This window comes from Hylobates moloch, unplaced genomic scaffold (genome assembly GCF_009828535.3).
Source record: "Hylobates moloch isolate HMO894 unplaced genomic scaffold, HMol_V3 SCAFFOLD_22, whole genome shotgun sequence".
Lineage (NCBI taxonomy): Eukaryota > Metazoa > Chordata > Mammalia > Primates > Hylobatidae > Hylobates > Hylobates moloch.
Window position 1 is genome coordinate 14,288,113 of NW_026652297.1, and position 27,470 is coordinate 14,315,582.

General features: G+C 43.5%; 1 protein-coding gene across 3 annotated transcripts in view; it reads right to left on the reverse strand.

The window, feature by feature from the left end:
- PCCB (propionyl-CoA carboxylase subunit beta) overlaps positions 1-25,169 on the reverse strand; it is an 80,236-nt gene extending 55,067 nt beyond the window's left edge. Inside the window, exons 1-5 of one of the 3 annotated variants that reach the window (XM_032143862.2) lie at positions 24,951-25,169; positions 20,718-20,837; positions 19,813-19,881; positions 15,921-15,977; positions 14,400-14,513 (exon numbers count right to left, since the gene is read on the reverse strand). In XM_032143862.2, the coding sequence (XP_031999753.1) occupies positions 14,400-14,513; positions 15,921-15,977; positions 19,813-19,881; positions 20,718-20,837; positions 24,951-25,133 (543 nt within the window). In that variant the 5' untranslated portion in view covers positions 25,134-25,169. The remainder of the gene's footprint in view (positions 1-14,399; positions 14,514-15,920; positions 15,978-19,812; positions 19,882-20,717; positions 20,838-24,950) is intronic. The other 2 variants (XM_032143863.2, XM_032143866.2) reach the window with 2 other exon arrangements.
- Positions 25,170-27,470: the final 2,301 nt, after the last annotated feature.

The window sequence follows — 27,470 nt, forward strand, 5'->3', positions numbered from 1 at the left end:
AAATACAGGGGAAAAATTAAATAAATAAAAAAGTGCACACCACAGGGGAATGAGATAAGCTTCAAGAGACCTTTCCATTTCAACCCCATAGGAGACAGTCAACTTGCCCACACATCTAGTACATATCTATTAAATACAGGCCAGGCACAGTGGCTCATGCCTGTAATCCCAACACTTTGGGAGGCCAAGGCAGGTGGATCACCTGAGGTCAGGAGTTTGTGACCAGCCTGGCCAACATTGTGAAACCCCGTCTCTACTAAAAATACAAAAATTAGCCAGGCGTAGTGGTACACGCCTGTAGTCCCAGCTACTCAGGAAGCTGAGGCAGGAGAATCGCTTGAACCCGGGAAGTGGAGGTTGCAGTGAGCCAAGAAGATTGTGCCGCTGCACTCCAGCCTGAGTGACAGAGCGAGACTCCACCTCAACAAAAATAAATGATTAAATAAATACAACCAGCATCTAAAGAAGCCATCATACAAAGACTCTCTATAGCCAAGGAACTCATACAGTCTTCACCCTAAAAGCATTAAGAATCCCATTAGGCTATAATAAACTATAAACACTAAAGTCACATCCTTAGTGGAGAGGAAAAAGAAACTTAAAAAAAAAACACAGCCAAATCAAAAATAAATTCAAGAACAATTAGAAGAAATACTCCACACAAACAAGAAGGAACCAGAAAAGTAATTTTGGTATAAGACAAAACAGGGTTCTATCATACCCCCAAAAGATCACACTAGCTCCCCAGCAATGGATCCAAACTAAAAAGAAATCTTTGAAATAATCAGATAAATAATTTAGTAGCTTGATTATTAAGCTACTCAAGGAGACACCACAGAAAGGTGAAAACCAACATAAAAAAAACTTAAAAAACAATTCAGAATATGAAGGAAAAGTTTTCTACATAGATATCATAAAGAAAAAACAATCAGAATTTCCGGAAATAAAACACATTAGGGAAATACAAAATGCAATGGAAAGTTTCAACAATAGACTAGAACAAGTAAAAGAATTAATTTCAGAGCTCCAAGACAAGGCTTTCAAATTAACCCAATCAGACAAAAATAAAGAAAAAAGAATCAAAAGAAATAAGTAGGCTGGGCTCAGTGTCTCATGCCTATAATCCTAGCACTTTGGGAGGCCAAGGCAGGTGGACTGCCTGAGCCCAGACTTTGAGACCAGCCTGAGCAACATAGCAAATTTCCATCTCTACAAAAAAACATAAAAATCAGCCGGGAGTGGTGGCATGTGCCTGTAGTCCCAGCTACTCAGGAGGCAGAGGTGGGAGGATTGCTTGAGCCCAGGAGACAAAGGTCACAACACTGTACTACGGCCTGGGCAACAGAGTAAGACCCTATCTCAAGAAAGAAAAAAAAAAAAAGAACGAAAGAAGTGAACAAAGCTTCTAAGAAATATGGGATTATGTAAAACAACCAAACCTAAAAATACCTGGTGGTCCTGACGGAGAAGAGAAGGCTAAAAGTTTAGAAAACTTTATTGAGAGAATCATTGAGGAAAACTTTCCCTGGCCTTGCCTGAGATTTCAATATCCAAATGCAAGAAGCTCAAAGAACTCCTGGGAAATTCATTGCAAAAAGATTATCACTGGCCGGGTGCGGTGGCTCACGCTTGTAATCCCAGCACTTTGGGAGGCCGAGGCGGGAGGATCACGAGGTCAGGAGATCGAGATCATGGTGAAACCCCGTCTCTACTAAAAATACAAAAAAAATTAGCCGGGCATGGTGGCGGGCGCCTGTAGTCCCACCTACTCAGAGAGGCTGAGGCAGGGGAATGGTGTGAACCCGGGAGGCGGAGCTTGCAGTGAGCCGAGATTGCGCCACTGCACTCCAGCCTGGGCGACAGAGCGAGACTCCATCTCAAAAAAAAAAAAAAAAAAAAAAAGATGATCACCAAGGCACATAGTCATCGCGCTATCTAAAGTCAACAAGAAGGAAAGAATCGTAAGAGCTGTGAGCCAAAAGCATCAGGTAACCTATAAAGGAAAACCTATCAGACTAACAGCAGATTTTTCAGCAGAAACCTTACAAGCTAGAAGGGATTGGGGTTCTATCTTTAGCCTCCTTAAACAGAATAACTGTCATCCAAGAATTTTGCATCCACCAAAACTAAGTTTCCTAAATGAAGGAGACATAAAGTCATTTTCAGATAAACAAATGCCAAGGGAATTTGCCACTACCAAACCAGCATTACTCTTCAGAAGAAGAGTTCTACATCTTGAAACAAAAGCTCAATATGCACCAAAATAAAACCTCTTGAAAGATAAAACCCGCAAGGCCTATAAAACAATAACCCAATGAAAAAAAGTAGGTAACAACTAAAATGATAAACAGAACAGTATCTCACATCTCAATATTAATGTTGAACACAAATGGCCTAAATGCTCCACTTAAAGATACAGAATGAGTTGGGCGTGGTGGCTCATGCCTGTAATCCCAGCACTTTGGGAGACCGAGGCAAGTGGATCACCTGAGGTGGTGAGTTCGATACCAGCCTGACCAACATGGAGAAACCCCGTCTCTACTAAAAATACAAAATTAGCTGGGTGTGGTGGCGCATGCCTGTAATCCCAGCTACTCGGGAGGCTGAGGCAGGAGAATTGCTTGAACCCAGGAGGCGGAGGTTGTGATGAGCCAAAATCACGCCGCTGCACTCCAGCCTGGGCAACAAGAGCGAAACTCCGTCTCAAAAAAAAAAAAAAAAGATACAGAATGGCAGAATGGATTTTTTAAAAAATCACAAACCAAATATCTGCTGTCCTCAAGAGAGTCATCTAACACATAAGGATTCATATAACCTCAAGGTAAAGGGGGGGAAGAGATATCCCATGCAACTGGGAACCAAAAGCAAGCAGAATTAGCTACTTTTTTTTTTGAGACAGAGTCTCACTCTGTCACCCAGACTGGAGTGCAGTGGCGCCATCTCGGCTCACTGCAAACTCCGCCTACCGGGTTCACGCCATTCTCCTGCCTCAGCCTCATGAGTAGCTGGGACTACAGGCGCCCGCCACCACGCCCGGCTAATTTTTTGTATTTTTAGTAGAGATGGGCTTTCACAGTGTTAGCCAGGATGGTCTCGATCTCCTGACCTCGTGATCTGCCCGCCTCAGCCTCTCAAAGTAGCTATTCTTATATCAGACAAAATAGACATTTAAAGCAACAACAGTGGAAAAAAAAAAAAAGAAAAAGAAGGTCATTATATAATAAAAGGAACAATCCAACAAAAACATATTATAATCCTGAATTTATATTCACCTAATACTGGAGGTCCCAGATTTATAAAACAATTACTACTAGACCTAGGAAATGAAATAGCAACAAAGTTAAATGGGGGACTTCGATACTCCACTGACAGCACTAGACTCTTTTTGTTGAGACAGAAACTCAACAAAGAAGCAATGGACTTAAAGAATACCCTAGAACAAATGGACTTAACAGATATTTACAGAACATTCTACCAAACAATTGCAGAATATACATTCTTCTCGTCAACACATGGAACATTCTCCAAGATAGACTGTATGACAGGCCACAAAACAAGTCTCAACAAATTTAAGAAAATTGAAATCATATCAAGTATTTTCTCAGACTACAGTGGAACAAAACTAGAAATCAACTCCAAAAGAAATGCTCAAAACTATACAAATACATTGAAATTAAATAATCTGCTCCTGAATGATTTCTGGGTTAACAATAAAACAAGATGAAAATTTAAAAATTTGAAATGAATGATAGTAGTGACACAAGTTATAAAAACCTCTGGGGATACAGCAAAGGTAGTGCTAAGAGGAAAGTTCATAGTGTTAAGTACATACATCAAAAAGTCTGAAAGAACACAAACTGACAACCTACTGTCTCACTTCAAAGAACCAGAGAAACAGGTACGAACTAAACCCAATGCCAGCAGAAGAAATAACAAAGATCAGAGCAGAACTAAAGGAAATTGAAGCAAAAAATAAAACAAAAACTTGGTTCCTTGAAAAAATAAACAAAACTGGTCGACCATTAGACTAACCAAGAAGAGAATAAATCCAAATAAGCTCAATTAAAAATGAAACTGGAAATATTATAACCAATATCATAGAAATACAAAAGATCACTCGAGACTAACATGAACATCTTTACACACACAAACTGGAAAATCTAGAGGAAACTGATAAATTCATGGAAACACACAATCCTCTAAATCAGGAAGACACAGAAACCCCGAACAGACCAAAAACAAGCAGTGAGACTGAATCAGTAATTTTAAACTGCCAACAACAAAAAAGCCCAGGACCAGATGGATCACAGTTGAATTCCACTAGACATTCAAAGAATTGGTGCCAATCCTACTGAACTATTCCAAAAGATTGAGAAAGAGGGAATCCTTCCTAAATCATTCTATGAAGCCAGTATCACCCTAATACCAAAGCCAGGAAATGACATTAAAAAAAGAAAACTACGGACCAGTGTCTCTGATCAACATAGATGCAAAAATCCTCAACAAAATACTAGCTAACCAAATCCCACAGCACATCAAAAAGATAATACAACATGATCAAATGAGTTTCATCCCAGAGATGCAGGGATGGTTTAACATATGCAAGTCAATAAATGTGATACATCACGTAAACAGAATTTAAAACAAAAACCATATGATCATCTCAATAGGCGTAGAAAAAGCATGTGATAAAATCCAGCATCTCTTTATGACAAAAAACTCTCAAACTAGGCATAGGAGGGATGTACTTCAAAATAGTAAAAGCAATATATCATAAACCCACAGCCAACATCATAATGAATGGGGAAAAGCTGAAAGCATTCCCCCTGAAAACTGGAACAGACAAGGACACCCACTTTCACCACTTCTATTCAGTATAGTACTAGAAGTCCTAGCCAGAGCAATCGGGCAAGAGAAAGAAAGGGCATCCAAATTGGAAAAGAGGAAGTCAAACAAGTACTGTTTATCAGTGATATGATCATATATACCTGGGAAAACTCTAGAGACTCATCCAAAAGACTCCTAGATCTGATAAAGGAATTCAGTAAAGTCTTAGGTTACAAAATTAATATACACAAATCAATAGCACTGCTATACACCAATAACCAAGGTGACAATCAAATCAAGAACTCAATTCCTCTTACGACAGCTGCAAAAAAATAAAATATCTAGGAATACACCTAACCAAGGAGGTGAAGATCTCTACAAGGAAAACTACAAAACACTGCTGAAAGAAACTACACATGACACAAACAAATGAAAACATATCTCATGCTCATGGAAGTAAGAATCAGTATTGTGAAAATGATCGTATGGCCCAAAGCAATCTCCAGATTCAATGCAATTCCCATCAAAACACTACCATTACCATCATCATTTTTCACAGAACTAGAAAATACAATCCTAAAATTTATATGGAACCAAAAGAGTCCAGATAGCCAAAGCAATACTAAGCAAAAAGAACAAATCTGAAGGAATCACATTACCAGACTTCGAAGACTTAAATCTAAGACCTGAAACCATAAAAATTCTACAACATTGGAAAAACTCTTCTGAACACTGGCCCAGGCAAAAAAAATTCATGACTAAGACCCAAAAAGCTAATGCAACAAAAACAAAAATAAACGGGACCTAATTAAACTAAAAAGCTTCTGCACAGCAAAAGAAATAATCAGCAAAGAGCCAACTCACAGAGCGGGAGAAAATATTTGCAAACTATGCACCTGACGAAGGAGCAGTATGCAGAATCTACAAGGAACTCAAATCAGCAAGAAAAAATAATCCCATCAAAAAGTAGGCAAAGGACATGAACAGACATTTCTCAAAAGAAGATACACAGATGGCCAACAAACATGAAAAAAATGCTCACATCACTATCAGGAAAACGCAAATGAAAACCACAATGAGATACCACCTTACTCCTGTAAAAATGGCCATAATTAAAAAGTCAAAAAAACGCTGGGCGCAGGGGCTCATGCCTGTAATCCCAGTACTTTGGGAGGCCGAGGCAGGTGGATCACCCGAGGCCAGGAGTTCGAGACCAGCCTGACCAATATGGTGAAACCCTGTCTCTACTAAAAATACAAAAATTAGATGGGCATAGTGGCGTGTGCCTGTAGTCCCAGCTACTCGGGAGGCTGAGACAGAATTGCTTTAACCCAGGAGGTGGAGACTGCAGTGAGCCGAGATCACGCCATTGTACTCCAGCCTGAGAAACAGAGCAAGACTCTGTCTAGAGGGGGAAAGAAAAAAGTCAAAAAACAATAGATGTGGCCGGGCACTTCATGTAACTTGTGTGAGTGTGCTATCTTACTGAAATCAGAAAAGTTCGTAACCAGTGCATAGTGAACCTACCTCACAGGGGCAACCCTTCCAACTCATTCTATGAGGTGAGAATTACTGTAATACCAAAACCAAAAGAAAACATCAAAAGGTAACTGTAGGCCAATGTCTCTTACTAATATTGATTCAAAAGTACTCCAGGAAATACTAGCAGAGCCCAGCACCTTCCAAAAAAGGATGATATACCATGACCAAGTGGGATACAAGGTTGGTATAACATTCTAAAAACCAATAATGTTACATACCATATCATTAGAATAAAGAACAAAAAACACATGATTATCTCATAGATGCAGAAAAAAGCATTTGACAATATTAAACACCATCCATGATAAAAACACTCAAAAAATTAGAAATAGAAAGGAACTTCCTCAGCCTTCAAGAGAATGTCCAAAAAAAAAAAAAAAACACCAGTTAACATCATGCTTAATGGTGAAGAATGAATGCTTTCTCCTTAAGATTAGGAACATGACAAGGATATCCACTCATTTTTTTTTTTTTTTTCTGAGACAGACTCTCACTCTGTCACCCAGGCTGGAGTGCAGTGGCACGATCTCGGCCCACTGCAGGCTCTGCCTCCTGGGTTCACAGCATTCTCCTGTCTCAGCCTCCCGAGTAGCTGGGACTACAGATGCCTGCCACCACACCTGGCTAATTTTTTTGTATTTTTAGTAGAGACGGGGTTTCACCGTGTTAGCCAGGATGGTCTCGATCTCCTGACCTCGTGATCTGCCCACCTCGGCCTCCCAAAATGCTGGGATCATGGGCATGAGCCACCACGCCCGGCCAAGGATGTCCACTCTTACCACTTCCACTTAACATTGTACTACAGGTTCTAGGCAGAGCGATTAGCAAGAAAAAGAAATAAAAGGCATCCAGATTAGAAAGGAATAAGTAAAACTGCCTCTATTTGCAGAAGACATGATTGTGTATATAGGAAATCCAAAGAAATACACACAGACACACACACCCCCTATTCAAGCTAATACACAACCTCACCAAAGCAGGATACAAGATCAACATATGAAAATCAATTGTATCTCTATACATTTGCAAAGAATCCAAATAGGAAATTAACAAGATAATTCCATTCTGAATAGCATCACAAAGAGTAAAATATTTTGTTTTAAGATGGAGTCTTGCTCTGTCGCCCAGGCTGGACTCTGCAACCTCCGCCTCCTGGATTCAAGCGATTCCCCTGCCTCAGCCTTCTGAGTAGCTGGGATTACAGGCATGCACCACAACACCTGGCTAATTTTTGTATTTTTAGTACAGACAGGGTTTCACTATGTTGGCCAGGCTAGTCTCGAACTCATGACCTCAGGTGATCCCCCTGCCTTGGCCTCCCCAAGTGCTGGGATTACAGGCATGAGCCACTGCACCTGACCAGAGTAAAATACTTTAGGTATAAGTTTAACAAAAGAAGTGCAAGACAGGTATGCTGCAAATTACAAAATATTGCTGAGACCAAGTAAAGAGCTATATAAACAGAGAAACATTCCATCTATGCAGAGTGGAAGACTCAATATGTTAGGATGTAAATTCTCACCAAATTCATCTACAGACTCAATGCAGTTCCTATCTAATCTCAGCAGGCATTTTTGTAGAGTTAAGAGCTGATCGGGCTGGGTGCAGTGGCTCACGCTTGTAATCCCAGCATTTTCAGAGGCCGAGGCGGGTGGATCACCTGAGGTCAGGAGTTCGAGACCAGCCTGACCAACACAGTGAAACCCTATCTCCACTAAAAATACAAAAATTAGCTGGGTGTGCTGGCCCGGGCCTGTAATCCCAGCTACTCGGGAGGCTGAGGCAGGAGAATCGCTTGAACCCAAGGGGTGGAGGTTGCAGTGAGCTGAGATCATGCCACTGTGCTCCAGCCTGGGCCACAAAGCAAGACTACATCTAAAAAAAAAAAACAACAACCAAGTTGGAGGACTTTACACAACTTCAAAACTCCTATAAACTATAGTAATCAAGACAGTGTGGTTCTATTTTAAGGACAGACATAAAACAATGGAAGAACAGAGTTCAGAAACAAAACCTTACATTAATGGTCAACTGATATTTTTATCAATGTGCCAAGACAATTCAATGGGGAAAGAATAGTTATGTCAATTAATGGTGGGAGACAAGATGTTAGACCCTTATGTCATACCATATACAAAAATTAACTCAAAATGGATCACAGACCTACTGTAAGAGAGCTGGCTGGGCTCTCTTATATGTACTTGTGTGTGTACATATATATATATCTATCTACATATCTTGTAGATATGTACTTGTGTGTGTAGATATATATATAGGTATATATAGGTATATATATAGGTGTGTATATATATAGGTACATATATAGGTATATATATAGGTATATATATATATATATCTACACAAACACACACACACACATATACACACATACATTAGCCAGGTTTGATGGCAGGCACCCATAATCCCTGAGATCGCGCCATTGCACTCCAGCCTGGGCGACAAGACTGAAACTCTACCTCAAAAAAAAAAAAAAAAAAAAAGCCAAACCTACAAAAAAAACTCCATGAAGAAAACAAAATCTTCATGACTTTGTATTACACAGTTTTTACATATGATAATAGAAGCATGACCCACAAAGAAAACTTGATAAACTGGACTCCAAAATTAAAAACTTCTCCACTTCAAAAGCCACCAGAGGCTGGGCACATCGGCTCATGCCAGTAATACCAGCACTCTAGGCAGCTGACAGGAGGATAGTTTAAGTCCAGAAGTTTGAGACCAGCCTGGGCAACATAGTGGGATCCCACCTCTATAAATAATGAAAAAAAATTGCCAGACATGGTAGCATGTGCCTGTGGTCTCAGCTACTCAGGAGGATGAGGCAGGAGGATTGCCTGACCCTGGGAAGTCCAGGCTGCAGTGAGCCATGATTACACTACTACACTTCAGCCTGGGTGACAGAGTGAGACCCTACCTCAAAAAAAAAAAAAAAACGCCACCACAGGCTTGGGGCAGTGGCTTGTAATCCCAGCACTTTGGGATGCCAAGGCAGATCTCTTGAGCCTACCTGCTTAGGTAGGCTAAGGCAGGAGGATTGCTTGAGCCCAGAGTTCAATGCTGCAGTGAGCTGTGATTGTACCACTGCACTCTAGCCCAGGCAACAGAGCAAGACCCTGTCTCTAAAAAATAAAATAAAAATAGGCTGAGTGTGCTGGCTGACGCCTGTAACCCCAGCACTTTCAGAGGCCAAGGCAGGCAGATCACCTGAGCTCAGGAGTTCAAGACCAGCCTGGGCAACATGGTGAAACCCTGTCTCTACTAAAAATACAAAGAAATTAGCTGGACGTGGTGGCACGCACCTGTAATCCCAGCTACTTGGGTGACTGAGGCATGAGAATCACTTGAACCTAGGAAGTGGAGGTTGCAGTGAGCCAAGATCACACCACTGCACTCCAGCCTCGAGGACAGGGTATGGCTGTCTCAAAAAATAAAATTAAAAATAAATAAAGCTACCACTAAGAAAGAAAAGACAAGCCACAGACTGGAAGAAAATACTTACAAATCATATATCTGATAAAGGACTTGTATCCAGAATATATGAAGAACTCTTACAACTCAAAAACCCAATTACAATATGGACAAAAGATCTGAATAGACATTTCAGCAAAGAAGGTTTACAAATGACTAATATGTACATAAAGATGCTCAACATGATTAGTCATCTGAGAAATGCAAACTAGAACTACAGTGAGATACCATTACACACCACTAAAATGGCTATAGTCAAAAAGACCGGACCAGGCACAGTGGCCCACGCCTGTAATTCCAACACTTTGGGAGGCTGAGGCAGGAGGATTGCTTGACCCCAGGAGGTCGAGGCTGCAGTGAGCTGTGATCATGCCACTGTACTCCAGCCTGAACAACAGAGTGAGACCGTGTCTCAAAAAAGGACTGGCTGGGTGCGGTGGCTCACGCCTGTAATCCCAGCACTTTGGGAGGCCAAGGCAGGCGGATCACTTGAGGTCAGGAGTTCAAGACCAGCCTGGCCAACATGGTGAAACCCCATCTCTACTAAAAATACCAAAATTAGCCAGGCGTGGTGGCACATGCCTGTAATCCCAGCTGCTCAGGAGGCAGAGGCAGGGGAATCACTTGAACCCGGGAGGCAGAGGTTACAGTGAGCCAAGACTGCACCATAGCACTCCAGCCTGGGCCACAGAGCAAGACTCCATTTCAAAAAAAAAAAAAAAAAAAAAAAACAAACAAGGCCGGGCGTAGTGGCTCACACCTGTAATCCCAACACTGTGGGAGGCCGAGGTGGGCAGATCAGGAGGTCAGGAGATCGAGACCATCCTGGCTAACACGGTGAAACCCAGTCTCTACTAAAAATACAAAAAATTGGCCAAGCGTGGTGGCGGGTGCCTGTAGTCCCAGCTACTCGGGAGGCTCAGGCAGGAGAATGCCGTGAACCCAGGAGGCGGAGCTTGCAGTGAGCCGAGATCGCACCACTGCACTCCAGCCTGGGCGACAGAGCAAGACTCTGTCTCAAAAAAAAAAAAAAAAAAAAAAAAAAAGACTGACAATACCAAGTATCAACAAAGATATGGAGAACCTGCGACCCTGAATACAAAAAATTGCTCATAGTAATGTAAATAGTTTGTTTTGGAAAACAACCTGGCAGTTTCTTAAAAAGTTATAAACAAGCTTATCATAAAACCTACAATCCCACTCTTAGGTACCTATCTATCCAAGGGTTATGAAAACATATGTCCACACAAAGTAATACACAAATGTTCACAGTAGCATTTACTCATGATAGCCAGGAACTAGAAACAACCCAAATATCGTTCAATTGGTAAATGATGAAAATATGTAAAATATTCAATAGATATTATTCACCAATAAAAAGGAATAAATTGATACACATTGCAATATAAATGAACCTCAAAAAACATGGTGCTTAGTGAAAGGAGTCAGATGGAAAAATTTGTAAAATAAGAAAGTCGGGTGAGGAATTGACTGTCGTTAGGTAGGAACTGACTGCAAACACGCAAGAAGGTATTTTTGGAGTGAGTGGCAGGTTTGAAAACTAGATTATGGCTGTACAACTCTAAAAATTAATTTAACATCATTGAATTATGTTTTTACAATGGATGGATTTTATGGTTTGTAAATCATATCTCAATAAAGCTACGGTTTTTTTTTTTTTTGAGACAAAGTCTCGCTCTGTCACCCAGGCTGGAGTGCAGTGGCATGATCTCAGCTCACTGCAACCTCCACTTCTCAGGTTCAAGCAATTCCCTGCCTCAGCCTCCTGAGTAGCTGGAATTACAGGCGCCCGCCATCATGCCCGGCTAATTTTTGTATTTTTAGTAGAGACAGGGTTTCACCATCTTGGCCAGGCTGGTCTTGAACTCCTGACCTCGTGATCCACCCGCCTTGGCCTCCCAAAGTGCTGGGATTACAGGCATGAGCCACCGCCTGGCCCTATGAAGCTTTTTTTTTCTTTTTTCTTTTTTTTTTTTTTGAGACAGTCTTGCTCTGTCGCCCAGGCTAGAGTGCAGTGGCGCAATCTTGGGTGGCTACAAGCTCTGCCTCCCAGGTTCATGCCATTCTCCTGCCTCAGCCTCCCAAGTAGCTGGGACTACAGGTGCCTGCCACCACACCTGGCTAATTTTTTGTTTTTTTTTAGTAGAGATGGGGTTTCAATGGGTTAGCCAGGATGGTCTTGATCTCCTGATCTCGGGATCAGCCTGCCTCGGCCTCCCAAAGTGCTAGGATCATAGGCATGAGCCACCGCACCCAGCCAAAGCTGTTTTTTAAAATATCAAGATCATGGAGAACAAAGACAGGAACTGCTCCAGATCAAAAAATATTAAAGAGAGATAACATCTAAAGTCAATGCTTCATTCTGGATTGGATCCTGGTCAGGAGGAACATACATATATACATATATATATATATGTATATATATATATGTACACACACACACAGACACATATATGAGACAAAGAGAGCAAGAGCGAGCGAGAGCACACGCACAGAGAGAAAACACACACGTGCCAAGAGCACACACTATAAAGGACTTAAGTCCTGAAAAAGGATAATGAATTAGAATAACATCGACGAATCGATGTTAAATTTCCTGATTTTTATTACTGTATTCTGGTTATTTAAGAGAATATCCTTATTCTTTAGAAATACCCAGTGAAGAACTTAGGAGGTAAAGAAGACATAGCATCTCCAATTTATTCTCAAATATTTCAGAAAACTGTAACATGCAAATATGTATATATGGAGAGAGAATAACAGAACAAATGGAGAAAATGTAAACAACTGGTGAATCTGGGAAAAGGACGTATAGAAGTTCCCATACTATTCTTCTCATTTTTCTATGAAGTTTGAATTTTTTTTTTTTTTTTTGAGACGGAGTCTTGCTCTGTCACCCAGGTTGGAGTGCAATGGCACAATCTTGGCTCACTGTAACCTTTGTCTCCCAGGTTCAAGCAATTGTCCCACCTCAGCCTCCTGAGTAGTTGAGATTACAGGCATGTGCCACCATGCCCAGCTAATTTTTGTATTTTTAATAGAGACAGGATTTCACCATGTTGGCCAGGCTGGTCTTGAACTCCTAACATCAAGTGATCTACCTGCCTTGGCCTCCCAAAGTGCTGGGATTACAGGCATGAGCCACCGCGCCCAGCCTGAAGTTTGAAATTTTATCAAAATAAAAAGTTACCAAAAAATAACGCAGGCAGGAATAAGTGAGTGGAGGTATCAATATGACAAGCAGCATTAGTAAGCAATTAATTAAGCAATGAAGATCTGAAAGTAAAGACTAGCCCTTGAAAACAAAAATTAAAGGCCAGGCGTGGTGACTCACTCCTGTAATCCCAGCACTTCGGGAGGCAAATGTAGGCCAATCGCTTGAGTCCAGAAGTTCAAGATAAGCCTGTGCAACATGGCAAAACCCCGCCTCTATAAAAAAATGCAAAAAAAATTCACCAGATGTGGTGGTGCATGCCTGTAGTGCCAGCTATTCAGGAGGCTGAGATGGGAGGATCGCTTGAGCCCAGGAGGCTGAGGTTGCAGTGAGCAGAGATCATGCCACTGCATTCCAGCCTGGCCAACCAAGACCCTGTCCCTAAATAAATAAATAAATATTAAAAAAAAAAAAAAACCTCCTCCACACCCATAAAGATGTATTCAACTAGATAATATTCTAAAATCCAGTCAAGCTCTAAAATGTGGTGGTTTATCACCATGTCTCTGAGGGCCACTCTTCTGTTTCTAAACAGGAATGACTTCCAGGCCTAAAGTGCTTAGGCCAAGCCACACACAGAAATAAGCCTGCAGAGCAGGGACGACAAGAGTGGCTGGCCTGATTAAAAACAATGTCTGCCTGTCTCCTTCCTTCCTTCTCCCTGGAAATGTTGCCAGTTTCTGTCTGCAGTATCTCTCTCCCTCATCCCAGTCTCTAACTGTATCTCTCACAAATATACTTTATACTTCACATAACACATTATTTTATGTTTCTTTTCATTTCTTTCTCTCGTAATTTCAGTCTGTAAATAAGCAAAGAGGTGTCAGTAATGAGGTTCGCCAAATGTTTCTGAATGGTAGGATCTGGGGTGATTTCATTCTTCTTTGCACTATGGCTTGGACTTTATATAATAATCCTGTAGTATTTTAACCAAAAAATAAAAAAGGTGCTACATTTTTTAAAACTTCTAATTCTAGCACATCAGTTCATTGTAACTTTTCATATTTCCTCTCCCTTGCTTTCCAAAAAAGAAAAATATTTTCAAGTGCTTTTCCCTTATGAACGATCTTTAACTGTAATTTCCCCTGTGAGTGGCCCTCTGTTAGGAAAAATGAAAACCCTCTCTTCCCACTCTCTCTTGCTTTTCATCTACCCTTCATCCCACCCCCCGTGACACAGAAACGACCTACAGAACAGACACAATGCGGCAGAGAACAATGAGGAGAGTTGGAGAAGCTCTGGCCAGGCCATGGCTTAGAGAACTTAAGCCCTGTATTTTTTTATTCTCTATTAACAGGTTTCTCACCAGAAAGATGTCTGCATAGCCAGCCAAAGACTCCACTCCCTCTTGGATCCGTGCTCCCCCAGAGTCATTCAGCCCAATCACTGGAGCCCCCACCGTTATGGCCTGGTCCATGATCTGAGACAGTGGAGAAATCTTTTATTGAGACAAATGTTCTTGACATAAAAAACGACATTCACAAAATACCACAGTGTTTTCTGGAAAATGTTCCAAGCGCACTTTTCAAAACAGGAGGCAGTAACACTGGTTTCACTCCCCATCGTGATTGGGTACCTTCATGGAAGACAAAGGACCAGATGTTTAACAGGCTGATTAAAGCCCCCAAACACCCAAGAGCCAAAGCACTTCCCATTAGCAGGGGATAAAACAACTCATGGCAACCATTTCTAGAACCACAGGCTCACGTTGTAACGTCTTCCAGCAGCCAGTTTTGTTCCCAGGTACTGCTCTGAAAGAACTTACAGTAGACAGCATGGCAAAGTAGTACTTTCATGAAAGCAGATGTTGGCCCATCTGTTAATCTGAGGGCAGGCCCAGGCCTGCTTTTACTTCTAATGTGACAGATTTTCCTCATGGGTTAGTAATTCTGACAGCCTAATAAGCAATATTCCCACAGTCCTTGACAGTTTAAAAAGCACTTTCACTTCCATTACCTCATTTACCCATCATAACAGAGGGAGTAAAATGAGAAAAATTAAGAAGGTTTAAAAGTTAAGTGACTGGCCCAAGGTCTCAGGAGTAATACATGACAGGACCATGTCTATAATCCAGATGTTCCAGTTACTCTAATTCCAAAATTCTCTATTATTTATAGTTTTATTCCTCTCCAGAGCATCTAATCTCTAGCAGTAGTTTTTAAATATCAGCATACAATGCTCGCACTGTTCTTTACCTTCTAGCACCTGGCCCTTCCACCTAGACAAGAAGTTCTTCACCTGAAATCCTCAGAACCCCAAGAGGTCTGTGAACAGGAGTCCATGAACTTGAATGGGAAAAAATTTACATCTTCATCTTTACTAACGCTAGGTGATTATTAACATTTCTTTTCATTACGGATATAGGCAATGAGTCTCAGTATTAGAAATATCTGTGACTTTGCCATTATTAGAAGCCACAGATATTTTTACGTCCCATTAAAGTTGTTGCAGACACCCTGAAATATTTCACCTTTGACTACTTTGAAATTACGGTAGTTATGAGATCTACTGCTAAATCTTGTTATTAAATGCATTAACAAGGGAGCATGTATATTATGAATGTGGTTTTGAAAAACATTTTTAATCCTTTAAAATCCTACAAATTTTATTTTAGGCATGTAAAAACAGGAGGGTCCAGGCTTTGCCAGCCCATGGAAGAGATCCATGGTACGAAAATTGTTATGCACCCCTTCGGGTGGGTAGCACATCTTGCATACCTCTGCCCTACCCCAAGTACCTAGCTCAGTGTCTTGTACCCCAAAGATACTCAATAAGCACTATGTAACTGAGGAAAGCAATGGATTGAATTTGAGTATTAAACACTTACTTTGCAGATCTTTTGGGCATGTGCTCCTGACAGACTGCCTCCAAAAACTGTAAAATCCTAAAAAGAAAATACAAATCAGCAAGTCAAATATAGTGACCGGCTAGAGATGAAAACCCAGTAGGAGGAAGAAATAGAAAATTCACAGATAAAAGCTTTTAGGCCAGGCGTGGTGGCTCATGCCTGTAATCCTAACACTTTGGGAGGCCAAGGCAGGTGGATGGTATGAGTCCAGGAGTCTGAGACCAGCCTGGGCGACATGGCAGAAGCCTGTATCTACAAAAAATATAGAACAAAGTTAGCTGTGCATGGTGGCACATGCCTGGAGTCCCAGCTACTCGGGAGGCTGAGGCAGGAGGATTGCTTGAGCCCTGGAGACAGAGGCTTCAGTGAGTTGAGACAGCACCACTGTATCCAGCCTACACAACAGAGCAAGACCCTGTCTCAAAACAAAACAAAAAAAGTTGCCCAGGCACGGTGGCTCATGCCTGTAATCCCAAGACTTTGAGAGGCCAAGGCAGGAGGATCACTTGAGGTCAAGAGTTCCAGACCAGCCTGGCCAACATGGTGAAACCCCATCTCTACTAAAATATAAAAATTAGCTGGGCGTGGTGGTGTGTGCCTGTAATCCCAGCTACTCGGGAGGCTGAGGCAGGAGAATCACTTGAATCCAGGAGGCGGAGGTTGCAGGGGGCAGAGATTGCACCACTGCACTCCAGCCTGGGCGACAGAGCGAGACTCCATATTAAAAAAATACGTATAGTTTTTAAAGCATTTTCAGAAATTTAAAAAAATAGAAAAAAGTCTGATTTATAGATTATTCCATAGAATAAAATATCTTAAAGGAAGTTCATGAATTGTCAAGAGCAAAAGAACTAGTCTTTGCTCTACAAAAAATGATTTGAAAGGAAAAAAAAGGAAAAAAATGATTTGCAGTTCTGAAGGAAAACCTATCACACAGAATTAACTCTAATATCAGATTCTATGGATATCAAACAGTCAAGCACTTCTGTTTTTAAGAAATATTTACTGTTTTATTTTACTTATTGAGACCAAGTCTTGCTCTGTAACCCAGGCTGGAGCGCAGTGGCGTAATCTTGGCTCACTATATCCTCCGCCTCCCAGATTCAAGTGATTCTCCTGCCTCAGCCTCCCGAGTAGCTGGGATTACAGGCACGTGCCACCATGCCCAGCTAATTTTTGTATTTTTATTAGAGACAGTTTTGCATGTTGGCTAGGCCAGTTTCAAACTCCCGGCCTCAAGTGATCCACCCACCTCGGCCTCCCAAAGTGCTGAGATGACAAGTGTGAGCCACTGCACCCAGCCTATTATTTGCTGCTTTAAAAAGAAAGGTTAAAAAACAAGAATCAAAGCTCTCACTGCTTCTTCTGCTTATGGATCTTCATTATGCTCAGATGTAAAGGGCTTCTTGTGGGCATAACCTCTCTTAAAACCCCCTCAAAAAGACAGTTGGGAATTAAGAACAGAATCAGCCATGAGAATAAGAACAAGGAGACAACAGCATAGGAAGGATTAAACAAATTTGGGGGGAACTGAAAGCACAAGAAAATACCTGATTTAGAAGGAGAGAATGGAAGCTTACACACCTGCAGTGGGAGTAATCAAGGAGGAGACAACCCAGGAACCATGGAAAGTGGAGGTGAGAAGGAGGCTGAAAACAGAGACTAACGGAAGTCTCTGTTAGAAGCAGTTAGACCCCACAGGACCTCTCCTTCACCTTGAGAGGAGAGAGAATGTTTGTTCTCTAAAGGAAATTAACCAGAAGGGTTCTAAACTCACAATCGCTAGCCTAAAAGAGGAAAAGTTGAGGCTGAAAACATGCAAGATTAGGAGCCTATACACTGAATGAGTGCTGGCCCCTTTTTTCTCTCCCCCAAGAATATACCAACAGCCAATTATCAGGCAAGGGACTGAGGAGGCTCCCCAGAAGAACAGAAGCTCCCCAGAAAAAATACCTAAGATATTAACATCTTGGAGATCACTATTAAAAAAACTAGCTCATCACTCCCTACCCTCAGTATCCTTCAGCTGCTCTCAAATCCTGTCTCAATTGCCCCATTGTTCCTAAAGCTTTCCTCAACCCTGGATGTGATTGTCCCTTGTCTTGGGTCTACAGCATTTGCCTGGAACCTCTCACTCCATGTGCTCTGTAGTTACATCTGTTCTGTGCCATTATGCCTATAAAATGATTTGCTTCTTCAGGGTGGGAACTCTTGTCTCAGTCATCTCCACCTTCTCCTCACTCCCACCCTACCACATGAGCTTAAGAGGTGCTCAAAGTATCAATTCAGTGAATTTTTCCATCTGCTTAATAGTGGTGAGTGAACACCGTGTCCAGAAAACATCTTCCTTTGTTCTACCTCTCTTTTCAATGGTTCCTTCTGTACAAGTTTTTCTCAGCTCTCATAAATTGCACAAAACAAAGAAATGTGATTCCTTCTATTTCGGCGTTTGGTAGACTGATTTATAAGTTTTAAAACATTTCAAAGGTAATTTAATTGGTAAATGCATACTAACTACGACAGATTTTAAATTAACCAAGTATAACTATTTTATTTATTTTTTTTTTTGAGACGGAGTCTCACTCTGTCGCCCAGGTTCGAATGCAGTGGCCCAAACTCAGCTGACTGCAACCTCCACCTCCCAGGTTCAAGCGATTCTCCTGCCTCAGCCTCCCAAGTAGCTGGGATTACAGGCACCCACAACACCCAGCTAATTTTTGTGCTTTTAGTAGAGATGGAGTTTCGCCATGTTGGCCAGCTGCTCTCAAACTCCTGACTCAGGTGATCCACCCGTCTCAGCCTCCCAAAGTACTGGGACTACAGGCATGAGCCACCACGCCTAACCAATTTTAATACCAAACTTCAGGTCTGTAAAAAGACCTAAGCATTTGAAATTATATACATATTTCCACCTCTGGAGAGAAAAAAGTCAAATCCAAAATAGTACACAACATATTCTGTGTTAGTTTTCTATTACTGCTGTAACAAATTAATATAAATTCAGTGCCTTGAAACAACACAAATTATCTTATAGTTCTATAATTTAGAAGTGCTACACAGGATTGCCTGGCCTAAAATTAAGGTTGGCAGGACTGTGCTCCCTTCTGGAGGCTCTAGGGGAAAATGTGTTTTCTTGCCTTTACCAGCTCCTAGAGACCAGGGGCACTCCTTTGCTGATGGTCCCCTTCCCCCATCTTCAAAGTCAGGTACTACAGATCATGTCCTTCTCATATCACATCCTTCTAAGCTCCTCTTCTACCTTCCTCTTCCACTTTTAAGGACCTTGTGATTATACTGGGCCCACCTGGATAAATCAGGCTACTCTCCATATCGCAAGGCCAGCTGATTAACAACCTTCATTCCCTTTTGCGTGTAAAATAACATACTGATAGCTTTGGCTATGTGTGTGAACAAACTGTATCTGTCTTGAGGCACCCTGATAAAAGTTTTCTGAACATATTCATGAAAGCCCAAAGCTCAGGGGGACTCTGGTTCTGAGAGTCAAGTCCCCTTTCCTAGGCTGCACCCACTGCACTCTCTCTAGTCCACATACACTGCCCAGGACACAGATGCCCTACAGGCACACACCCAACCCTGCCAAGAGGAATCTCATTCACTTGGAATAAATTCCTGGTTTCTAGGATACCTTTGTACAAGGCTAGTGCCCTGTGATGCCCCGCAAAACAGACTAAGGACTCTTCCTAAGAAAAAAACACACAATATTCTGGAATATGCACTGAAAAACAAAGCAAATCCCTCATTTTCCCCAAACTACAAGCAAGTTTTCATTCCCCAAGATTGGCTTCTTTCACATATTTTCCTCTTGGCTCTGCCCTCCAAGAAAATTCAGACTACTGGAGTTATGAAATACCTGACTGAAGACATAAACCAATCTTCCATTGATTCGGCCTCGTCCAGTGACCACGCTGTCTCCAGGAAACTACCAGAAAAATGCAAAAATAAAGGTTAAAAAATCCAAATACTTCTTTTAATGAATTTGGCCACTATGCCTCAATGAAAGACAAAAAACCCAGATTCCTAAAACATCATTATGAACAAGGAACATGAAGGAATCCCACTCCACTTTCCCAGCTCTACAACAGCAAGCACAGGGCTACTACTTCATCAATAGGAGTGAAGGGCACTGTCATCTTAGACCTTATGTACCCTCCTAAAACCAAAATAATCAAGACCCAGGGCCACCACTTCTCTATGCTTACATGAAGGAGGACGTATAAAGAAACACAAGGCAGGGTATGGTGGCTCTGCCTGTAGTCCCAACAGTTTGGGAGGCCGAGGTGGGTGGATTGCTTGAAGCCAGGAGTTCAAGGCCAGCCTGACCAACATGGCGAAAGCCCGTCTCTACTAAAAATACAAAACTTCTTTGGGAGGCCAAGGTGGGTGGATCATGAGGTCAGGAGATCGAGACCATCCTAACACGGTGAAACCCCGTCTCTACTAAAAATACAAAAAATTAGCCAGGCATGGTGGTGGGCGCCTGTAGTCCCAGCTACCTGGGAGGCTGAGGCAGGAGAATGGCATGAACCTGGGAGGCGGAGCTTGCAGTGAGCCGAGATCATGCCACTGCACTCCAGCCTGGGCGACAGAGTGAGACTCTGTCTCAAAAAAAAAAAAAAAAAAAAAAAAACACAAAAATTGGCCGGGCATGATGTCTGCAGTGCCTCTGCAGAGGACTTCAGATAAAAGCCTTATTCTAGTGGGTAGGCCAGCTGAGCCACACCTAAAAAGTGTTCACACCACCATTTGAACAAATACCTTATTCTTATCAGCAGCCATTCCAAAATCTGCACATCTGTGTTCCACAAACATGTCGCTCTCAACAAAGCTGCCACGGTCCAGCAAGAGACTGATCCTCTCCCTGGCCGTTAGCTTTCCCTACAATGGAACAAAGATCACTCAGTGATGTCATCACAATTTAGTAAGCAAAGCAAGGGCTGTTCATGGGAGGGCTTGAAGGGCAGATTTGCCTGTTCATCTCAATCCAAGTGCTTTCATTCTATCCAACCTGCCCAAGGCAGATAGGTGTTATTAGTAGACTTTAGATGACATGGAAATCAGGACAGAGTGTGCGCCAGAAGCCACCAAACTGTGGAAGATGAATAAGGAAATAGGGCGAGGAAAAGGTAGAGAGAAGCGGGGATAAGGAGAACCTGACCCTGGAACACAATTAACTAGTTCCGCAAATACTTACTGGAGACCTAAGGAGCCATAAAAAGAATGCAGAAGCAGGTGGTGGAAACTAAAGCAGGCTTAGTGAAGGATCTGACCAGGTTTTTTCTAGGGAGACCTACAGAAGCACACCTCACCTCATGAGGGTCCCTGCTGTTCCCAGTTCCCACCTCAAGGACATGCTACTTCCTGGTTCTTCTCCTGCCTCCTCTGTGGGCTTCTCCTTCTCCTACTATCCTATCCCACAGTGACACTGTGACACAGAGATGACCCCATAGCAGGGAGTGGCTGAGTAGAAGGGGAGTGGGACACAAAATGCTGAAGAGCTCACTTGAGAAGAGTTTAAAAATGCTTCTTTGGGCCGAGCACGGTGGCTCACGCCTGTAATCCCAGCACTTTGGGAGGCCAAGGTGGGTGGATCACAAGGCCAGGAGATTGAGACCAGCCTGACCAACGTGGAGAAACCCCATCTCTATTAAAAGATGTAAAATTAGCCAGGTGTGGTGGCATGCGCCTGTTATTCCCAGCCTCTCGGGAGACTGAGGCAGAAGAATCACTTGAACCCAGGAGGCAGAGCTTGCAATGAGCCGAGATTGTGCACCATTGCACTCCAGCCTGGGCAACAAAGTGAAACTCCGTCTCAAAAAAAAAAAAAAAAAACGCTTCTTTGAGGAGATGAGGTCGGAGCTCTCAATCTACCAAGAGCCTCGGCTGGGCACAGTGACTCACACCTGTAATCCCAGCACTTTGGGAGATTGAGACGAGCATCACCTGAGCCCAGGAATTTGAGACCAGCTGGGCAACATGGCAAAACCTGGTCTCTACCGAAAAATACAAAAATTAGCTGGGAGTGGTGGCACGTGCCTGTAATCCCAGCTACTCAAGAGGCTGAGGCAGGAGAATCACTTGAACCTGGGAAGCGGAGGTTATAGTGAGCTGTGATCACTCCACCACACTCCAGCCTGAGCAACAAAGCGAGAACCTGTCTTTAAAAAAAAAAAAAAAAAAAAGCTAGGCGTGGTGGCTCACGCCTGTAATCCCAGCACTTTGGGAGGCCAAGGCAGGTGGATCATGAGGTCAGGAGATCGAGACCATCCTGGCTAAAACGGCGAAACCCTGTCTCTACTAAAAATACAAAAAAAATTAGCCAGGCTTGGTAGCACCCACCTGTAGTCCCAGCTACTTGAGAGGCTGAGGCAAGAGAATCGCTTGAACCCAGGAGGTGGGGGTTGCAGTGAGCCGAGATCGCAACACTGCACTCCAGCCTGGGTGACAGGGTGAGACACTGTCTCAAAAAACAAAAATAAACAAACAAAAAGCCTCCATTGCTTGGGCTCCCAAGCTCTCAGCCCCAAGCAAATACCCTAGCCTACCGTCTGTCCCCTTCCCCAAAAACAACAACAAAAAAAACCACATACCTCAAATTGGCTATTCCCCCTTAGGAAAGTAGCCAAAGCTGGTGAGGTTGTGTTTAAAAAAAAACAAACAAAAACCAGGCAATCCCATACACTGTCATGTAAAGTAGAATAAGTTTTTAGGAAACCAATTTGGCAACATATATACAGATTTTTAAAATATATTTATACTGACCAGGCACTGCGGCTCACACCTGTAATCCCAGCACTTTGGAAGGCCAAGGTGGGAGGACTGCTTGAGCCCAGGAGTTGAGACCAGCCTGGGCAACAAAGCGAGACCCTGTCTCTACCAAAAAGAAAAAAAAAATTAGCTGGGTAGGAGGCTGAAGTGGAAGGATCGCTGGAGCCCAGAAGGTCGAGGATGCAGTGAGCCATGATTACACCACTGCCCTCCAGCCTGGGTGACAGAGTAAGACCCTGTCTCAAGGAAAAAAAAAAAAAAAAAATTCTGTCATCCCAGCACTCTGGGAGGCAGAGGCGGGTGGATCACCTGAGGTCAGGAGTTCAAGACCAGCCTGGCCAACATGGTGAAACCCCCGTCTCTACTAAAAATTAGCCAGGTGTGGTGACACATACCTGTAACCCCAGATACTCTAGAGGCTGAGGCAGGAGAATTGTTTGAAGCTGGGAAGCGGAAGTTGCGGTGAGCTGCTGCACTCTAGCCTGGGCAACAGTGACACTCTGTCTCAAAAAAATAAACTTACACCCTTTGACCCACTAATTCCTCTTCTGGGAAAATCTAAGGAAATGGTCAAAAACTGTTTTAAAAGGGGTGCAGGGCCGGCGCAGTGGCTCTCGCCTGTAATCCCAACACTTTGGGACGCCAAGGTGGGTAAATCACTTGAGGTCAGGCGTACAAGCCCGGCCTGGCCAACATGGTGAAACCCTGTCTCTACTAAAAATACAAAAAAAAAGTTGCCAGGCATGGTGGTGGATGCCTGTAATCCCAGCTACTCGGGAGGCTGAGGCAGGAGAATAGCTTGAACCTGGGAGGCAGAGGTTGCAATGAGCCAAGATCGCACCATGGCACTCCAGCCTGGGCAACAAAAGCAAAACTCCGTATCAAAAAATAAAAAGGGGTGCAGGAGGGGGTTCATATTAAATCTGCCTCCTAAGTCAACTTTGGCAAAAGAAAAACAGCTTCTGGAGACTTCATCTAAACCCAGAAGGATCTACCTGGGAAAGGGCTGGGTGATGTTCCAGGGAAGAATTGGGCAATCGGCCCCAACAGAAAGAGTGTACAGGAGCACTGACAGGCCTTTCCAGAGGATGATCTAACATCTCCCTCAGCCCTAACAGAGTAGGCTAGAAGTAGCCCTAGGGGAGAGAAAGCACTCCTAGCACCACAAACCATCACTAAATTTACATTTCACTCTCAAGTGTCAAAAGGAACTGTCACCTTCGGACCCTTGTCAAATGCGAATTTATGACTATGACATCTGAATCAATATTAGACAAATATAGAGCTGTTCAAATCTCCTCACTTTAAGACCCCATCCCTCCCCCAGTGCCTCCCTCATGGTTGTGAGTTGTGCCTGAATACTCTTCACCTGTAAGAGTTTCACTTCTGCACCTTCCCGTTGGTTAATTTGTTCAGCACAACGGTCCAGACTCACCCACCAGTCACGGATACACTGGGCAAGCCTGGTTTCAAGTCAGGGGTCACCTCTCCAAAATGGGCCACCCAGCTTATCTCTGAAGGCCAGCTAGATTCTCGCCTCAAAACTCAGGCGGTGGGTGGCAGTGTTTCAGCTGCTCAGTCCAGCCAAACATCGAGAGTAGCCTGCGCACTCCCAGAAAGGCCACCTGCTTCCGACACATGCCTTTGCTACCCATCAAGGCGAGGCATGCTGAGGCCCTAAAGAGCTTGACCAGGCATTCTGCGGGCAGAAGAGTTCCACAAGTTCCCTGCACGCGCACATCCCCCACTTCATGTTAGTGGAGTATGCCCAAGTTCAGTTTTCCTGCTTCCACAAAGGAGAAAGAATCTACCATAACTCTTTCATGGGGCACGAGAATAAGCACATCGTTTTTACTGAGCGCCTATCGTTTTGCTATCTATGGTCTAACAATACTCTTGTGAAAATAGAATTATTATTAAAATGACCCACAGAGATTTAATAAGTTGCCCAAAAGTTTACGTTAAGTGGTGAGCTGGCTGGAGACCAGGCAGATCCGTCTAAATCCCAAGGGTTAAACGGTGTGGAAAAAGCACACAGGTGCTTCTGCTGGTTATACCCGCCTCCACGAGAGACGCTACAGGTTTTCAAGGTGAACACCCTCGCTCCCGCCCCTCCAGGCACCGTGCGGATTGGCAGGGAGGCCTCGGACGCCGCAAGCCGGGCACGCTGTGATAGGTCGCGGACGCCAGGGGCGGGACTCACTTAGGCCCCTCAAGACTCACTCGCTTGTGCTGCGCGTCAATACGGCGTTGGCCGCCTCCCAGCAGTGCGGTCCGGCGCTTGCTTTCGATGCGTTCGTTAACAGAGGTGGCCTGGCTGCAAAGGCTGCGGACCGCGGCGCGGAGACTGCTCGCCAGAACGCTGAGCCTTGCGCCGGCCGCCGCCACCCGTAATGCCGCTGCCATTTTTGCTGTGCCGGCGCGTCCCCTACCGGCGCATCTGAGTACGCATGTGCGTAAAGTGTGGGTACGGCGCTTGCGCAGCAATGGCTGGCTGTAGGGAGCCGGGGGGCTGGACTACAGAACCTGCTTGGGAGTAAGGCATGAGAGTTCGAGACCCAATGCTGCCCGAGGAGGGTTGCGCAGAGAAAAAGTACAGGGCCCGCCTGGCTGCACAAAAAAGGGACATAATCCTTGCTCTTCTCTGACCACCTAGACCCTTAACTTTGTCGTCCCACTTCCTACAGAAAATGATTATAAGATTTAACCAACATTTATTAAGCATTGTGCCAGGTGTTGCTTTTTGCACTTACCACGCACTAGCTTATTATCTGGATTTCACAGATGAGGTAAATGAAGCACAGAGAGATGAGTGATTTGATCAAGAGGCAAGACAGGCCGAGATAGGTGAGCCCAGGAGCCCAAGACCAGCCTGAGCAATATAGTGAGACCCCACCTCTACAAAAAAATTAAAAATTAGCTGGGCATGGCAGCTTGCACCTGTGACCCCAGCTACTCGGGAGGCCAAGGCGGGAGGATGGCTTGAGCCCAGGAGGTCGAGGCTGCAGTGAGCCGTGATTGTATCACTGCACTCCAGCCTGGGCAAAACCCTGTCTCAAAAAAAAAAAAAGAAAAGAAAAGAAAGCCAAGACTGACGATGTGGTTGGCCAGGATTCAAACTCAGAGACCTATCATTAATATGTGCCAGATAATGAGCACAGGACCCTTAACCTCTAATCAGTATTTCTCAAAGTATGGATCCCATTAAAGAAAAAACTATTGATGACACTTAATTATACATGTTTAAGAATGGTAAGGCAAACTTTATTCAGGCCCAATCTGACAGAGATCGGGATAGAGTTTTGCAGTAAGTCAGAGCGATTGGGCTGAATATAGCAAAGTGGGAATTTATAGCTAAGGGGCAGTGTGTGGAAGTCAGTGGATGGAAAATTACTAAGAGGAAACATCGGCGAGGAATCTAGCTAAATTGACCTAACAAGATTCCTGCCGAAGGCAGGTCAGGGTAACTGAACATCACCTGGGGAGTGGTGGTGGTATGGGTCAAAACCAGATATGGAGAGTTATCAGATATCAAGAATGGAGGATTCTGGCTAAACTGACTTGGCAAGATTCTTGCTAAAATGGAATTCCGCAAGGAAAGACATAGGAGCCCACGCTCAGGCCTAGTCAAAGAGAGAGCTCAGAAGAGCCTGACCAATGTTTCATCAAGGAGGGAATCTTGTCAATCCAGCAACTTCAGTATCACCTGGGAATGAGTTGGAAATACAAGCTCGAATTCTCAGAGCTTACCCCAGACCTTTAAATCAGAAACTCTGGGGCTGGGGCCAGCCATCTGTTTTAGCAGATGATCTTTAGGTGATTCTGATCCGCTTGCTAAAGTTTAAGAACCACTGCTCTAGGAATTTGGAATTGTACTGTTGAGAGCTTGACCATCTGTTTCTCCCACTAACAGGCAGGTCTTCAAGACAAAGAACATGGTTTATATTTCTCATTTTTAGCCACAGAAAACTGCTAAAGTTGATCATGAGCCCTTCCAAGATCCAGCTCATAGCTAGGGCCTTCATAAAGTGCAAATTCTGACCTACAACCTTAACATTAATGCAATTCAACTCAGAAAACATTTTTGAGCACCTACCATGTGCCAAGAACTAAACATCAGTACTGATTGCCTTTCCTGGAGTAGGAACTGTTCATCTAGATAGAGAGGGCCACTAAGAGGCCAAAGCCTCTTGGCTAGGCAAAGCCCACCTGTATCTGTGTAACTCCATAATGGGTACTCTTGACCTTGCATTTGGGTCCTTTAAAGACTTAACCAACCTAGAGAGGCAGATAGACAAAGGGCTGGCCTTGGGAGCACAAGAGAGAATTTGAGTAAGGCTGAGTGTGTTGAGGAGCGTTTCTCCAAGAAAGCATCCGTATGCCAGGGAACAGAAGCAGTGTGAGCAAAGGCCTGGCATGTTCAGATTCACATACACAGACACACACACATACTTTGTGTGTTCCCAGCTTTTGGGGAAATGGTGGTAAATGAGACTGGAAAGTGACAATGGCATTAGATTGTGAAGTTTTTTCATGTCCAGAAATTGGGACTGCTTTTGGCCTGGGGGCAATTGGACTCCCTTGTCCCACAGTGCCTTGTAGGTTCCTTACATAAAGCACATCTCACACTGTGTTAAGATTGTTTAGCTGTCTTCCTAGACAGACTCTCCAGCCAGAGGGCAGGGACTGCAGCTGATTTGCTCACCACTCGGTCCCAGCACCTGGAACAAGGCCCAACGCAGA